Genomic DNA, 16602 nt, shown 5'->3' on the forward strand with positions numbered 1-16602 from the left:
ATATCCAAAATTAAAAAGGTTAAAAAAAAGAAGAAGAAAGCAAGGAAGAAAAGAAGGAAACAATTTTCTTATCTCATAGTAATAAGGCAGTTTTCCTTAAAAAAAAAAAAAAGACTTAAGCCTTAAATTCTCTTTCCTAATCAAAATGTGCTTTTCCATCTTTAGACTATTCCTCTTATATCCTGTATTATTCATGATGTTTAATTCTTGAAATGGCACATGGCTGAAAACAGAAGCTAACCTCTTGTTCACTATGAATTAAATCTTCTTTTCCTAGGACCCGTCTACAATGCACAATTTGGGGTTGGCCAACATAATTATTTTCTCTGAAATACGTTACAGCATTTTGCCTTTTCAATATATAGTTATACAATACATTGTTAACACAACATATTTAATATACTCAATATAGTAAATACAACTATAACACACATGATATGATGCCACTTTGGTGATTTTCTTCATCCATGTAAGTCTGAAATTTGACAGTATAGTTTTCATATTCTAATGAGCTGAGTATTACCTTTGCAAGGATAGAAAAATAAAATAAATTCATAATATTCTTGTGTGGTTTGCCCCTGGGGTGGATTACCATAATAGGGGGATATTTGAGCCTTTCCCCAAGTCATTAAAAATCCTCCAGCGAGCAGCTCCTTGTCCTCTCCAGGGAGTGGGGGGAAAGGATCTTTAATCATAATAATCTTGGGGGGAGAAATCTCGGAAATAAGACATCTGCTTCTGTGCCTTGTTGTTTTGCAGAATAGCAATGATTGCCTTAGCAGCTTCTATTGCCATATGTATACAATAAGTAAATGAACATAAAATTGAATGAACGCATAAAAGAAGGATAAACCCACCCAGCTTAACAAACCCACTCTCTCACCTGCTGTGCCCCGAAACATGAAAGAAAGAATCACGGGATCATAAGGATTAATAAAATAACAGTCTCTGTTAACAATATTGACAGGAGGTATAAGGATAATTTGTCTGATGTGGGACCAACAGCTTAACTAACTGCTTAATTCTTTGTTTTTTAAAGGGTAATTCATTCATTTATTGTTTAAAGATTGCAAAACAACATCTGAATTTTTGTAGCACAATTTAAATGTTTTACTTTTTTTGATAAAACAGAGTATAATAGCAAAAACAATTAGTTTCCAGTAATATCTATATCTCTATTCAGAATTAAGTCTTCCACAGACATGTAACCTGGAAACAAAAGCCTGTTACAATAAGCAAAGCTTCAACGGAGTGGCTACTTTTCGGGCCAGGGAAAGGTTCATCCCTATAGGAGGATGATGTGCTATGTAAAATGGCTGCAAGGTCACAGCCTTGAGGGCGTTGGAAGTCTAGTATCCTATTCCACATTAAGTAGTTCGGGGAACTTCAAACGTCCGTTCATCTGCAACCAAGCTGGCAACCTTTAACTGATATTTCAAGCAGGTAAGAAATAAATGAAAAGAAATCCCTACATTGATGTTCCTTGATTTACACTGTTAAATGGTTCATTAACATGTAATTCTGGCTAAGAATTACATTTGACACTCCTTGCTCAGATTTTGGTTAACAGTACACATCTTTCAGAAATTCATGTTTTTATTAATCAATAATTTGTCAGCTAGGATACGTTCAGCCATCAGCTGCAACTTCAAAATAGGTGCACTGCCTCAGCGCTTTGGAAAGACATAATCTAAAACACTAATAGCAGACAAAATATCTGTTACTAGACAGCATATGTGCAGTACAGCAAGACAAAAACATATTCATATGTGCCACGGACCAGCCTCAGAAAGAGGATTTCACCGCCCAGGGTCAGAAGGGACGGGGTAAGGAACTGAAGTAGCACCGTCGAATGGGGTCAGAAGGACCAAGACAACTGATGGTTGCAAGGCAAGTTTTATTATGCTACAGTTGCAGATTATATAGACTAGAAAAGGGAAGGTTGCCAGACGGTGGTTTACATTATCTAATGACTGTCTCGGCTCAAGGTTAACTTCCCTGGGAGAAAACCCATAAACCCAGAATCATCCAAAATAACCTGCACGTGCAGGGTGGAGACAGATTGGCTTGTCTCATTTTACATTCTTTCTGATTTCTGGGCCCTGGTGATTTATCTCCCATGGAATGGAACAAGGAGGGGAACAAGTAGGGACGGTCCCTTCGAGCAGCGGCGGCATGCCTGGCATGTCTGTAGCCTGCTCTCAAGGCTGACTGCTTCCCACAGGTCCCCCTTTTTTATTTTTTAATTTTTGCTGCAAAATAATTCCATGAAGCTTAGTGCCGAGAGTAGTATACTGTTGCATGAGGATATGAAACAGACATGAGAAGATTATTATCAATAATAGGCAAATTATGGCCAGGGTAATAAATCCTGACAACCCTCTAGTAATCCACGACTAAGGGTTTAACCACTTTAAATGATCCAGTAAAGTTTGAATTACATCTTCTGGTGAAATATCATCAAGATGTGCATTTTGTATATCCTGAATTTCAGCATTTAATTTCTTAAGATCAAGACTAATATTATTATCTGACCAAACACTCAGCAGATGCATTTTTACTTTTTCCCATTCCCAAATACAGTCATTGTACTTGTAAGGAATAACACAAATCCACGTATACTTTGCATGACAAGCTAAACGCATCCTCAATTTTAATGCTGCCATCTGATCTCCAATCCTCAAAATTGCGTTTTTAAATTCATCTAACTTGTTATTCATCTGTAAATCTATGTGACTTTGTAAAGATTAAGCAAGACTGGTATTTTGAGATAATTGATTAGCAAAGTGAGCATGATTAATACTCTGTGAAAGAGCAAGACGGGCAGTAGCTGCGGTAGCAGACAGAGCAGCCAAGGCAAGTAAACTTACTATTAGCCACCCAATAAAGCGTCTCCTTCTCTGCAAGGCTTTGGAGAGTTCCACCCATGCCTGTACTCCAGTATCTTCATACCAAGGTTCTCTCAGATGTACAGGCACCATAACATATAGGGGTTGCCTTAGTATAAGCACAGATTGTGTTCCTGCAGAAGGGAACATACAACTGCTAAAAATACAATGAACACAGCTAATATTATATCCTCCTTTGGAAGAATTACCAATGTTAATAGAACCAATCAAAAGTGTATATGGAGGAGCAACACAAGTTATAACAGGTGTATTGGAATAAGTTAGAGCTAGTTTCCATATATCCCAGTTCTTTTGAAATGTGATAAACCTATCTATGATGGGAATAGAAGAGATAAGAATTGACCCCTTGGTATGATCTGTAGTACACCATATTTGGTTATTATTCCAAGATGCATTGCAACATTCAAAATTGGATCCAGCAAAGTTAATGGTCATAAAAGGAGGAAATTGAGTTTTTGATTTTCTGTTAAGAATAGTAACCTTATGTCCAACTATAAGTAGCCCTTGTCCTCCAAGTAAATGCTTCATACAGAAATAATTTCCTGAATCTTCACCTGGAACCTTGGCTATAGTAATAGCGGAATCCCAAAGTGGTGAGGCATATGAGATTTGACCTCTAATATTAATAGCTTGCCCATTTTTATACCAAATGATGGTATCCTTAAGATCCTCTCGTCGGCTGGTAGCCGGGCCTGTAAGAGTAATGTTGGTTCCTGTAAAATGAAGGTTCATGAAAGCAAAACAGTGTAATAAATGAGTGATAACATGTTTAGTAGCTTCTCGGGTCTGTGCTGTAGCACAGAGGAAACCAGAATAAGTATCAATAGTGACATGAACAAATTGTAATTTCCCAAAAGACGGGATATGAGTAACATCCATTTGCCATAAATGACTAGGTAATAATCCACGAGGATTAACACCATAATGTGGAACAGGAAGGTGAGGTAAGCACTGTGGGCATTGCTTAACAATTTGTCGGGCGGCTTCACGAGTAAGGGAAAATTCTTTGCGTAACGTAGCCGCCGACTGATGGTGTAAAGCATGCGATTGCTGTGCTGCTTGTGAAGCAGTTTGATCATAACTTACCATAATATGAGGGTGTCCAGGACATGGACCATGAGTATCAACAGTATGAAGATAATGAATGCAATACCTTAGCCATTCTTGACAGCATGACGAACGGAAAGGAGGAGGACGGTAATTTGGGATATGTCCTGCTTTAGGGAAAAGAGATTGAGGAGGAAGAGTAACTTTAACTTTATTTTTGGGAGGAAAACGCACAGGATAAAGATCACGTTTAGATCGAGTTAAAACATCTGCAGCCGCAGTAAGTTTAGACAATGGACCAGGCAAGTTAGAATGAGCACGGATATGCAGAGCTGCAACACGACCATCGTGGGAACGAATAAGCTGTTGAAGCAAACGAAAAGAGGATGATAATTCAGGGTCATTAGTATGTCCTCTGGTCGCAGTCTCCAGAAGAAATAATAAGCTGATAAGATATTTACTATCAGAAAACAAATTAAAAGATATAGAAGGCAAATGTTTAAAAGCCATAATGACAGCATACAGTTCAACACGTTGAGCTGAAGTCAAGGAAGTTTGTTTAATGAGTTTGGTTCCGTCGTCAATGATTACAGTAGCCACTCCTGAAGAAGAACCGTCTGTAAAAACCAAAGGTACATGAGGAATAGGCTGTTGCCTAATTATAGAAGGAAAGATATAACAGTTAACTTTGTCGAATTGGATCAATTTATCAGCAGGGTAATGGCATTCCAAGGCACCTGAAAATCCTGCAAGAGCAAGACCCCATTCATTACTATGTTGAAAAAGCCAATTTTGTTGACTAACTGAATAAGGGATAATAATTTGAGAAGTTTCTATACCCAGAAGTTGTAAGCATCTAGTTCTACCTTGCATTATTAGCTTACTAATAAGTTCAAAATAAGGGTTAATAACCTTAGAGGATGTAGTTTTCATATGAATCCATTCAATAATTCCAACAGTTTGCCATAAGATGGCAGTAGGCACATGAGGTGTTGGACAAGCAATTAAAGAAATTGGCAGGTGAGTATGCATTCGAGTTAATTGTGCAGAGCTGATAGCTCTATTAACTATTTGTAAAGCTTGAAGTGCTTCTGGAGTCATAGAGCGTGAAGTAGAAGGATCTGAGTCACCTTTAAGAATATCAAACAAAGGCTCTAATTGAGCAGTAGTAAGTTTTAAGGAAGGCCTTGGCCAATTAATATCTCCAAGTAATTTTTGAAAATCCTTTAATGTTTTTAAATTATCAACTCGAATTTGCAGCTTTTGAGGCCTAATGGTAGTGTTATCAATATATTTTCCCAAATAGAAAAATGGAGATTGTCTTTGAATTTTTTCTGAGGCAATGACCAAGCCAAATGATTGTAAGGATTGTTGTAAAAATTGAAAAGCAGTCTCTAATAAAGAAATATTATCAGTGGCTAAAGGTATATCATCCATATAATGTATGAGATATAACGTTGGAAACCTTTTTCTCACAGGAGTTAAGGCCTGAGCCACATATTTCTGGCATAATGTAGGACTATTTGCCATGCCCTGAGGCAATACTTTCCATTGAAATCTCCTCAGGGGTTCCTTAAAATTTAAGGAAGGCAAGCTAAAAGCAAAATGTTTTCTATCTTCAGGAAACAAAGGAATAGTGAAAAAAACAATCTTTTAAATCTATAACTAAAAGATGATAATTGTGTGGTATGGCTGTTGGAGAGGGTAGGCCTGCTTGAAGAGCTCCCATTATTAGCATAGTTTTATTAACAGCTCTTAGATCCTGTAATAACCTATATTTTCCAGATTTTTTCTTGGTAATAAAAATAGGAGTATTCCAAGGACTATTGGAAATTTCTAAATGCCCTAATTGTTCCAGTACTAATTGTTCTGCAGCTTCTAATTTCTCCTTTGTGAGGGGCCATTGGTCCACCCATACAGGGTCATCACTCAGCCAAGTAATTGGATCAGCAGTGAGTGGAGGAGAATCCAAGGCCCCTAAGAAAAACCCAAACCTTGTCTATCATTTTTTATTTTCACATCAATAGGATAGACAGTTCCTTGTTGATTTGTTCCCAGCCCTTTTGTGGGAAGAAATCCTTGATCCAACATCATATTAGAGACTTGAGAATTTGGACTATAAAGTAATACTCCCATTTCTTTTAATATATCTCGGCCCCAGAGGTTTAAAGGCAGCCTAGGCAAAACATAAGGCTGGAAGTATCCTGAATGGCCCTCACTATCTTGCCATAATAATAACTGACTACTTTGCATAGGAGAAGAACTCTGTCCTATTCCTTGAAGTTCTGTAATAGTAGGACTAACGGGCCAACGTTTATGCCAGTGAATCTGTGTCATAACAGAGGCATCAACTCCAGTGTCTAACAAACCTGAAAAACCCTTTCCATTAATGGTTCATTTCATTTCTGGACGTTCTTTCCCTATCTTCTGAATCCGGTAGGCAGCATTAGATGATCCAAAAGCCTTTGTGTCTCTCTTTTGATGCTGTAAAATTTGTCCATGAGGTACAAAGGGCAAAAGTAGCAATTGTGCAATTTTATTCCCAGGAGAAATCATTATTATATTTTTAATAGTTTGTGCCATGATTTTTATTTCTCCTTCGTAGTCAGAATCTATGACTCCTGGCATAACAGTTAAACCCTTCATGGTGACACTACTTCTTCCCAATAATAGTCCCATCAAACCCTTGGGTAAAGGTCCATAGATGCCCGTAGAGAAGGCCCGAGGACCCATTTCAGGAGTTAATACATATCGGGCGGAGGTACTGTGGTCCAGTCCTGCACTTCCTGCTGTTTCTCTGGAGAGCAAAGATATTGTATGTTTTGGTTTTTGGTTAATGTCTGATTGATAGTTTGAGGAGGATACACAGACATTGCCCCTATTATCTGTTGGGGCCGGGGAAGGCCCCGGGAGGAGTTTCCCGACAGTGGTGTTCCATCCTTGTGGGACACTGAGCGACAATCTCGTGCCCAACGTTTTCCCCTATTGCATTTAGGGCATAAACCAGGGATTTTCTGACCATCTGGAGGGTTTTGAGTAGAGAAGGAAGGACCAGGGTTACAATGAAAAGATCTACATTCTCCAGCAAAATGACCTGCCTTTGCGCATTTAAAACTAGTCTTTGTTCTCTTTGGATTGTTTTTAAACCCCACTTTAGTTAATGCTGCAGCCATAGCAGCACCCTGTATATAAGCAGGCCCAATGTCTGCACAAAGGCGAATATAATCCTCCAATGTTCCCCGTTTTCTCCAAGGTCGAATCGCAGCCTGACATTCATTATTAGCGTTTTCAAAAGCAAGTTGCTTAACTACAATTGTACCAGTGAGTCCATCCACAATGAGTATCCCCACCGGCTGTAACAATCTATCTACAAAATCAGCATATGGTTCATCAGGTCCCTGTCTAATTTTTGAAAGATGCTCAGTTTTGTGTGTAGAAGATAATTTCCTCCAGGCTTGTAATGCCAAATGATTTATTTGAGGATAAGCAACAAAGGGATAAGTTAATCGATCTTGTAAAGAAATAGATTGTCCTTCCCCAATCAGCATATGATAATCAACTGGAATATCATGGGTAGCATTCTTTTCTGCTTGTTCAGCAGCCCGTTCATAAAAATCAAACTTCCATATTAAATAATCTCCACCATTTAAACAAGCTCGTGCAATAGACTGCCAATCAGCAGGGGGAAGAGCTTCTCCTGTAATAGTGTCAACCATAGCAGTAGTAAAAGGAGCAGTGGGCCCATATTGAGCACAAGCAGATTTTAAATCTTTCAAAATTTTAAAAGGAAGAGCCTGATGCTCCCTAATAGCCTGTTGAGGATTATTAGGATCAGGTCTTTCCGTGACAGGACAACAGAAAATAGGATCTTCTCCTTGTTTTATTGCTGCTTGTACAGCACGTTGCAAGGGACTGAGCATTTTTACAGATGGAGAATTTTGAGGAAGACAGTCCTTACTAATTTGCAGCTTTTTCACTGACTTATCTATTATAGCCATTAGAAAATCATCCTCAGGATATTTCTCCCTTTTATGTTTAAAAGCCTCATCTGTTAAGTCAAAATGTTCCTCTTCATCTGAAATATTTAAATTAATTAGCTCTTTCGGTTTAGGAAGTGGCGACACAGTAGCTGACAATACAGTCTTTTCTTCTGTCAGAGGCTTATGTTTTTCTGACTTTACATTCAAATCAACACTATCATGAGAAGAACCTAAACATATTTTTATCAGATTCCACAAACTAAATGTAACAACGGCAGTATGACTAGGCCCTCGAGACTCATAATAATTTTTTAAATCTTCTCCAACTTTCTGCCAGATTTCTATGTCACAGAGCCGCCATCAGGAAACCAGGGAGATACATCATGGATATACTGCAAAAATTCAGTCAACTGTGAGTAGAAACTTTATTACCCCGAGCTTTAAGCATCAAAAGTAAAACCGGAGCAAATAATTCACGCTCCTTGGAGCCCTTTTACCCCATCTTATTTTACTTCTGACTGTTGCCTTATGCCTCTATTAGTTTCACTTTTACTCGTGTCCACACATATTTTGCATAAGGGTTCTCTTACCTGCACTTTCTTTTTCTTTTCATTGGCTTCACGCTTCAGCTCCCTGTTCGGGCGCCACTTGCCGCGGACCAGCCTCAGAAAGAGGATTTCACCGCCCAGGGTCAGAAGGGACGGGGTAAGGAACTGAAGTAGCACCGTCGAATGGGGTCAGAAGGACCAAGACAACTGATGGTTGCAAGGCAAGTTTTATTATGCTACAGTTGCAGATTATATAGACTAGAAAAGGGAAGGTTGCCAGACGGTGGTTTACATTATCTAATGACTGTCTCGGCTCAAGGTTAACTTCCCTGGGAGAAAACCCATAAACCCAGAATCATCCAAAATAACCTGCACGTGCAGGGTGGAGACAGATTGGCTTGTCTCATTTTACATTCTTTCTGATTTCTGGGCCCTGGTGATTTATCTCCCATGGAATGGAACAAGGAGGGGAACAAGTAGGGACAGTCCCTTCGAGCAGCGGCGGCATGCCTGGCATGTCCGTAGCCTGCTCTCAAGGCTGACTGCTTCCCACACATATGTTGGCTCGTTTAAGCCTCAAGCCCTCGATCCTTTGTTGAAATACAATAATCTCATTCCTGTGGTTTTCAATACCAAAAACTCAACCTCCAGGAGGGCTAAAGTCTAATTTGTACTCCAAACCAAGTAGCAGTGCAGTTCGCTACTACTGAGGCTGAATCCATAAAGACTTCAAGACCACGACCAGAAGACAAGTTATTATATATAATACCCTAGAAGGCCTGAAACATAATTATCATATACATAGCTGGTCCTTCAGAGCTTTTTACCTATAACATGTTTTTTGATGAAAGTTATTTAATGTACTGGAGATAACTGTGACTTACTGATCAAATATTTGAATACTTATACTTACCTGGGATTTCATTTCTGCTGAAAGAAAAAGGAAGAACAGGACTCACCTAAAAAAAAACAAACTTTAGAAATGAAAGTAAAAATCTTATCACACACTCTCACTTTTGGAAGCAGCATAGAGGGGCAGTCAACGGTAAAACACTGGTGAAATAGGTCAAAACTCTAGGCCAAAAATCCATTATTATTATCGTCAGTGACAGTACCACAACTGTGCCCTTCATAATTAATAAGAACTCCTAAGAATCTTCATTTGGCACCAGATGATGTGTTGAAGAGAAACACTCTGGGAGGTTTTGAATCACACTTGGTATTTTGTTAGCCACGTTACAGGAGAATTTTTAAAGTGGGGGGAAGGGAAGAAGGAAACGGACCAGAAAAAGAATTGAGGCCATCATCTACAAACCAACAAAGCACTGAGAGTTCCAAACGTTATGTCAGACACTAAAGGGACTGATATAGGCTCAAGTGGTTTATAAAACCTATAAAAAGACTACACCAGCAAAGTCCCCATTTATCTGTAGAGTTCAGAAACTAAAACAAGGAATATTTTAGCTTAAAACCTTATCTCAAGAGAATCATATACACTTCACATGAATAAAAATACCTGAAACCAAACATTTTTAAAAGCTCCAATACCCAAAATATAAAGAAAAAAATTAATTCAGAAGACTCAATCAATCCATGATAATCACAAAACGGCTGGGCAATCTCTATCTCCCTTGCACACTAACCATCCATCCCCCTGGAAGACCAAGGGAGATCAGACCTTCCAGACTTAGCTTCCAGACTTACCTTCCAGACCTTCCAGACACCTGGCTGCTGCAAAATTCGATGGAGACTCCTTGTGGAACAGCAGTTTCGCATCTCTTGGGTCTCTCCCTATCGTGATCATGCAGGAAGCAAGTCTGGCTGTGCTATTTCTTATCATTGTCTGTCACCCATCTGCACCATGATATTGAAAAAGTAGTTCCCTTTCCCACAGAAGGTTGAGGCTCAGCTACAGGGGTAATTCTCCTGGGCACACAGTCATTATTTAGGCCGACTCAGTGACTTCAACAGGCTTAATCATGTGATCAGGTTTGTTGCCAGCTGCATAATGCTCCCACATCTGTAGATAGAGCCGCTCTAGTTCCATTGTGTATTGTTTGGTGTTGAACAGAGGGCTAGATGTTCTCTGCTTCCAGACTTTGCCACGAATTTTCTTCAGGTAATCGAGATCAGTTCCCAGTTTCACAGCTATCTCTTCATATTCTTGCCTAGTTTTAGCAATCAGCTCAAGACAGCCTAAACAAGTGAGCTGGGAACCTGCAACTCGGGAAGCAAGAGTCTCTCCTGGCATAGTCACCATGGGGGTCCCTGCCCAAAGGACATCCATCCCTGTGGTGTGGCCATTACAGAGTGGAGTGTCCAAGCAGACATCAGCCAGCTGGCCTCTCCGAACATGTTCCTCTTTAGGAGCAACAGGTGAAAAAATGGTACGGCTCGGGGGAAGGCCCATATTTTGTGTGTACTGTTGAATATTAGCTTCTCCTGCTGCTGGAAAACGCAACAGCCACAGTACACTATTGGGAACACGCTTCAGAATATTTGCCCACATCTGCAAAGTAGATGGGTCAATTTTGTATAACTGATTAAAGTTACAGTACACAATGGCATCTTCCGGTAACCCGTACTGAGAACGTGTGGTTACAATAATGGTACGGGGAACCTCCTCTCCAGTGGCAGCCTTATTGTTGATCAGGGTAGTTGCCAGTCCATTGCTAATACTGAATCCATTCATTGTAATCTGAATTTGTCCTCTGTTAATCATTTCAATAACTGCTTCTGCAACAGTATTCATAGGAATGACAGGCATATTAAGAGCTGTATTACTGCTGTCTGCGTTGTCTTCTCCATCAGGACATTTCATCTTGACTATTTGCACATCTGATAGACTATCAAGAAATGCTTGGAGGTCGATGCCATTCAGCACAATCCGATTGTCATAAAGGTGCCCATTGGACTTAAAATCGATGATGGCTTTTTTCTTCAGGTGAGGGAACATATTAGCATGATCACCAATAAAGAACGTATGGGGCATATAAGCCAGTTTCTCAGAATACTGCTCAGCAACTTCAGCAGGTGACGTTTCCTGATCAGTGATGATATAATCCATGAAAAGCGTGCCACTAGTCCCAGGGTACCCCAGCCACATTGCCTGAATAGGAGCTGGCCTGAGAGCAAAGAGTTCATTTCGAGCACCCCTGGTATAACCATTCATATTTACAAGGATGTGTATACCATCTTGATGGATGCGATCAGCTGCTTTCCCATTGCATGGAATCTGAGAAAGATCAGTGAAATGATTGGCTTCTGCCATCACCTTCGCTCGGAAGTTTGTGCCATCATGTGGGCTCAGGGCATAACAGAATATCTCAAATTTATCAGGATTGTGCATGCCTGGAATAGACTGCATAAGGTGAGAAGTAGGATGATTCCCAAAGTCAGAACTCACGTATCCTACACGCAGTCGACCATCACTGAGATTCAAGTCTTTTGGATGTTCATACGGTGGTTTATGAAGGACACTTATATTAGCCAAGCAGAGGTTCCCATGCCTCTCAGCAATAGCCTTCCTGAAGCCATGAGGAAGAGGATAGAGCATACTATGATGAGGCTGCACAGAAGGCAACCTATTCTTCTCCAACTGGTCAGCCACAATGCTGACCAACTTCTTCATTCGCTCATCATAGTCTGTCCAATCACAGACAACCTGCAGGCAATGAGCCAAATTACAATAAGCGTCAGGAAAATCAGGTTGAAGCTTCAGAACAGTGCGATAAGAAGCAATTGCTTCTGGAATATTCCCTGAATCCTGGTGAATGGAAGCCAGATTGCTGTGGGCATCCGCAAATGCAGGGTTGATCTGAACGGCACGAGTATAACACTGCAAGGCTCCCTGAACATCCTGCATCTCCCATAGAGTGTTTCCCATATTACAGTACGCATCAGCAAAGGTAGGACTGATTCGAATAGCCTCCGTATAATGCATCAGAGCTTCGTGCAGTTTTCCCTGCTGCTTCAATACACTTGCTAAATTTGAATGGGCATCAGCAAAGTCTGGGCAGAGCTCTAATGCTTTACGATACAAGCGAACTGCCTCTTCACTGTTTCCCTGTTCTCCTTTGATATTGGCTAGGTTATTCAGAGAGTCTGCATGGGTGGGACACAGCCGGAGAGCTGTATGATAACAATCTTCTGCTTCAGCAACACTGCCTTTCTCTTTGAGAGCGTTGGCTAGGTTGCAGTAAGCATCAGGGAAGTGTGGTTGCAATTCAATAGCTCGCCTGTAGGTGTCTATTGCCAGATCCATCAGGCCTTGCTCATAGTATACACAAGCCAGGTTGCCATGTACCACTGCATGATTTGGACTCAAGCTTAGGGCACGAAGGTAAGCTGCCACAGCTCTGTCAAAAATCCGTGCCTCATTGAAGACATTTCCTAAATTGATATAAGCATCCAGAAAACTGGGGTCAAGGGTGACAGCCTTTTCAAAGTGATGAATTGCAAGCCAAATCTCCCCTTGTGCATTGAAAACACAGCCAAGATTACTCCAAGCTACTGCAAAGTTCGGTTGCATCTCAATTGCTTTCAAATAACATGCCTTGGCTTCTTCTAAGCCACCCAGGGCTTTAAGCAGGTTCCCCAGGTCACTGCGAACACAGTACAAATAAGGATTGTACTGAAGAGCAGAGACGTAAGCTTGTACTGCCCCTTCCATGTCGCCTGCTGCTACCAAAGCGGCTGCCAGGTTAATATAACCATCGATGAAATCTGGTTTGAGACGCAATGCATGCCGGTAATGCTCAGTTGCTTCCTGCAACTGCCCTCTTTCCTTGTACACATTCCCCAAATTCGAATAGGCTTCTGCCAGAAGAGGGTTCTGTTTAATTGCCAGAGTACTAAAGTGGGCAGATCTGTCCAGCCTTCGACACTGGAAGTGTATAGATGAAAGTAATAAAAGTACACCAGTATTGCCTGGCTCTTGTCTCCAGAGCTGCATGCAGTGTCTCTCAGCTGTCTCAAAATCTCCTGCCTGATATTCTCGATGTGCCAGCTCAGCTAACCCTTGGAAGGAAAGCATACGTTTCGTTGGTTCTGTGCTGTCGGCCACGTTGCCCACGGAAGACGCCATCTGGAGCTTCTGGAGAGAGTGAAAAAAGGGGGTCATGGAGTCCCGCTGCCGCCACTACTGGCAAGAATGTTTCTAGTGGTAGCAAACACGAGCGCAGCAGCCGTACCACTGCTTTGGCACGCTTAAGCGGCGGCAACAGTTACAGGCACCGAACCTTAGGAACTATGGTTGGCCATCTACCTCTCATGCTCTTGAAATCTTAATTCTTAACCCTGCCCTCTTCCACCATTTTTCTCCTAATCAGGGAATAAAAATTACCTATCCATTTGCCTTAGAAGAAACCAAAAGTCAGTAGGCCAAACACTTTTTAAAATATTGTTTTCTGTCCAGTTGGAAATGAAATACATGATTGACTTTTCTTCATCATTCGTATAGTCAACGTGGAAAACATTAGGGCCGTGAATTTCAATACAGTAAGATGAGAAAATTTTAAATTGGCCTTCCCAAACCACTAATAAGTAACCGATGTTGTATAGAATGCTAAAATCTTAGAGACTGAGTTTGATATTTTAAAAGTTCTGCAAACATTTGCTAATTTCTCCTCATTAAATTTCTCATGCCTCAAACCTGAGTATTACTTTTTAAAAGATAAATTTATTTATTTTTATTTATTTATTTTTATCTTGGCTGCGTTGGGTCTTCAGTGCTGCGTGAAGGCTTTCTCCAGTTGCGGCGAGCGGGGGCTACTCTTTGTTGCGGTGCCCGGGCTTCTCATCACAATAGCTTCTATTGTTGTTCCACAACTCTATGGGTTCCTTTTTAGGTCCTACGAAGAACCCTAGAAATTAGTTCATGTCATTATAGGTTTTTGCAAAATTGTCAAAAGTGAGATATTTTAATTTCCATCAGGTAAGTCCAGCGTCTATTTCTTTGTCAATGTTCCTTCTATCATATTCTGCTATGTTGGATCATATTGGATTGGTCACAGGCTTTTTTGAAATCTGGCTAAGGAGATGTTTTAAGTGAGGCTATTATGTGATTTTCAGACACCACCATATGTAATGGACTATATAATATCCCATTACAGGAATAACTTCCAGTACTCTTACTGACTACTCTACTGACTTAACTAGCACAAGACACAGAAGCGTAAGGACAAAAACCACCTTACAATATAGCCATGTCTTGCACTTCACAGCTCTCAAAGCATGTGCGTTTGAAGAAGAAAAAAAGAACTGAAAAGTATAAAACCAGAAGTTATTCTGTGGAAAATTATTTCAATCATCAAGCATGTGAAAGATAAGTCAAAGATTCAGTTTTCTTCAATGCTTAGTCAAAACGGAAATTTCCTTCTGTCAAGAATATACTCCAGGGCTTCCCTGGTGGTGCAGTGGTTGAGAGTCTGCCTGCCGATGCAGGGGACACGGGTTCGTGCCCCAGTCTGGGAAGATCCCAAATGCCGCATAGCGGCTAGGCCCGTGAGCCATGGCCACTGAGCCTGCATGTCCGGAGCCTGTGCCCCACAACGGGGAGAGGCCACAACAGTGAGAGGCCAGCATACCGCAAAAAAAAAAAAAAAAAAAAAAACCAATATACTCCAGGGGCTTCCCTGATGACACAGTGGTTAGGAAGCCACCTGCCAATGCAGGGGACACGGGTTTGAGCCCTGGTCCGGGAAGATCCCACATGCCGTGGAGCAAATAAGACCGTGTGCCACGACTATGGAACCTTCGCTCTAGAGCCCGTGAGCCACAACTACTGAGCCTGCGAGCCACAACTACTGAAGCTTGTGTGCCTAGAGCCTGTGCTTTGCAACAAGAGAAGCCACCGCAATAAGAAGCCTGCACACCGCAACAAAGAGTATTCCCCAGTCGCTGCAACTAGAGAAAGCCTGTGCACAGCAACGAAGACACAACACAGTCAAAAATAAATAAATAAATAAGTAAAAGAATATACTCCATCAATAATGTGTGTAATGGAATGGTGTGAATGAGTATTTTATCAGAATTCCTGTAATGCACAAACCTATAGCAGTACTGAAATCAGTAATGCATTTAGAATAGTAAATATTTATGAGGAAGTAATCCATAGAGGTTTTCTCAAAGTTAACAATGAACATTAATGCGACATTATCAATAATAAATTGTGACGCTGAAATAAACTTTTCTAAACTATTAATAACTAAAAGCAAACTCTAATCAACCATGTGAAAAGAAATCTATGTCTATAAACTACAAAGTTTATTTCTTAAAATTTTATTTCTAAAACACATAAACTGTCATATGAGGAGGCAGTTAAAGAATATATAGCTACAAGAGTGGGGAAAATGTTTTATAGAGACACATCTGGCAGTAGTTAATTTTCAAATGTCATTTTTCTAGATTTTGTGACACCTATAGTATTGATATTTGAAAGCATTTAAAAAATTGTAATTTGAAGATTTGGTACTTCCAGGTAGAGTAAAATATTTTGAAGTAAAACAACATTTCCACTGAGAAAAATTTTAAAAGCCAAATAAAATAGTCAGCATTCAATCAAAAAGTTCTAGACATACCAAGAGATAGAATCATATGACTAAAATTCTAAGAAAAGAACAGATAATACAAAAATATTTATATAAGATATTGTGTATATTTATCAGGAAAAGTCTTTATCAAGAAAAGACTTTAAAATCATCAGAATTAATATTACATTTTATTTATTTGTATATTTTATTTATATATAGATATTTATATATTTATATAAAGAACTTAAAGATAAAGCCCTAGTTAAGGCAGTGACAAAAGCAGTAGCAGTGGCAGTGAAAAGAAATGGTTATAGTCAAGGATATTTTGTCAGTAAAAGTCCAAGATCAAATGTCTGACTGCATACATGGGATGGATAGACGGAGTGGGAAAGATCAAAGTTAACTATAGAGGTTCTAGTGAAGATGGGGTTGCCATCACCCAACCCTAGGGGTTGCGATCATCCCCAACGTCTAGGAGACTCAAAGGGAAGGTCATGGTCGAGGAAAAGTTAATTGCTGGGAAAATAAGACTCCCAGTCTCTCCATCTCCTTACACTAGTTTTTTTTAAAACATCTTTATTGGAGT

At 40.1% G+C, this 16602-nt stretch overlaps 1 protein-coding gene across 1 annotated transcript; it reads right to left on the reverse strand.

Moving 5' to 3' along the window:
* Nucleotides 1-10429: 10429 nt before the first annotated feature.
* LOC307049264 (UDP-N-acetylglucosamine--peptide N-acetylglucosaminyltransferase 110 kDa subunit-like) lies at nt 10430-13570 on the reverse strand (the record flags this gene model as incomplete). The annotated part of the gene is made up of 1 exon (XM_079698719.1): nt 10430-13570. One exon carries the CDS (start codon nt 13568-13570, stop codon nt 10430-10432), a length of 3141 nt encoding a protein of 1046 aa, XP_079554845.1.
* Nucleotides 13571-16602: the final 3032 nt, after the last annotated feature.

This window comes from Hyperoodon ampullatus, assembly GCF_949752795.1.
Source record: "Hyperoodon ampullatus genome assembly, chromosome: 2".
Lineage (NCBI taxonomy): Eukaryota > Metazoa > Chordata > Mammalia > Artiodactyla > Ziphiidae > Hyperoodon > Hyperoodon ampullatus.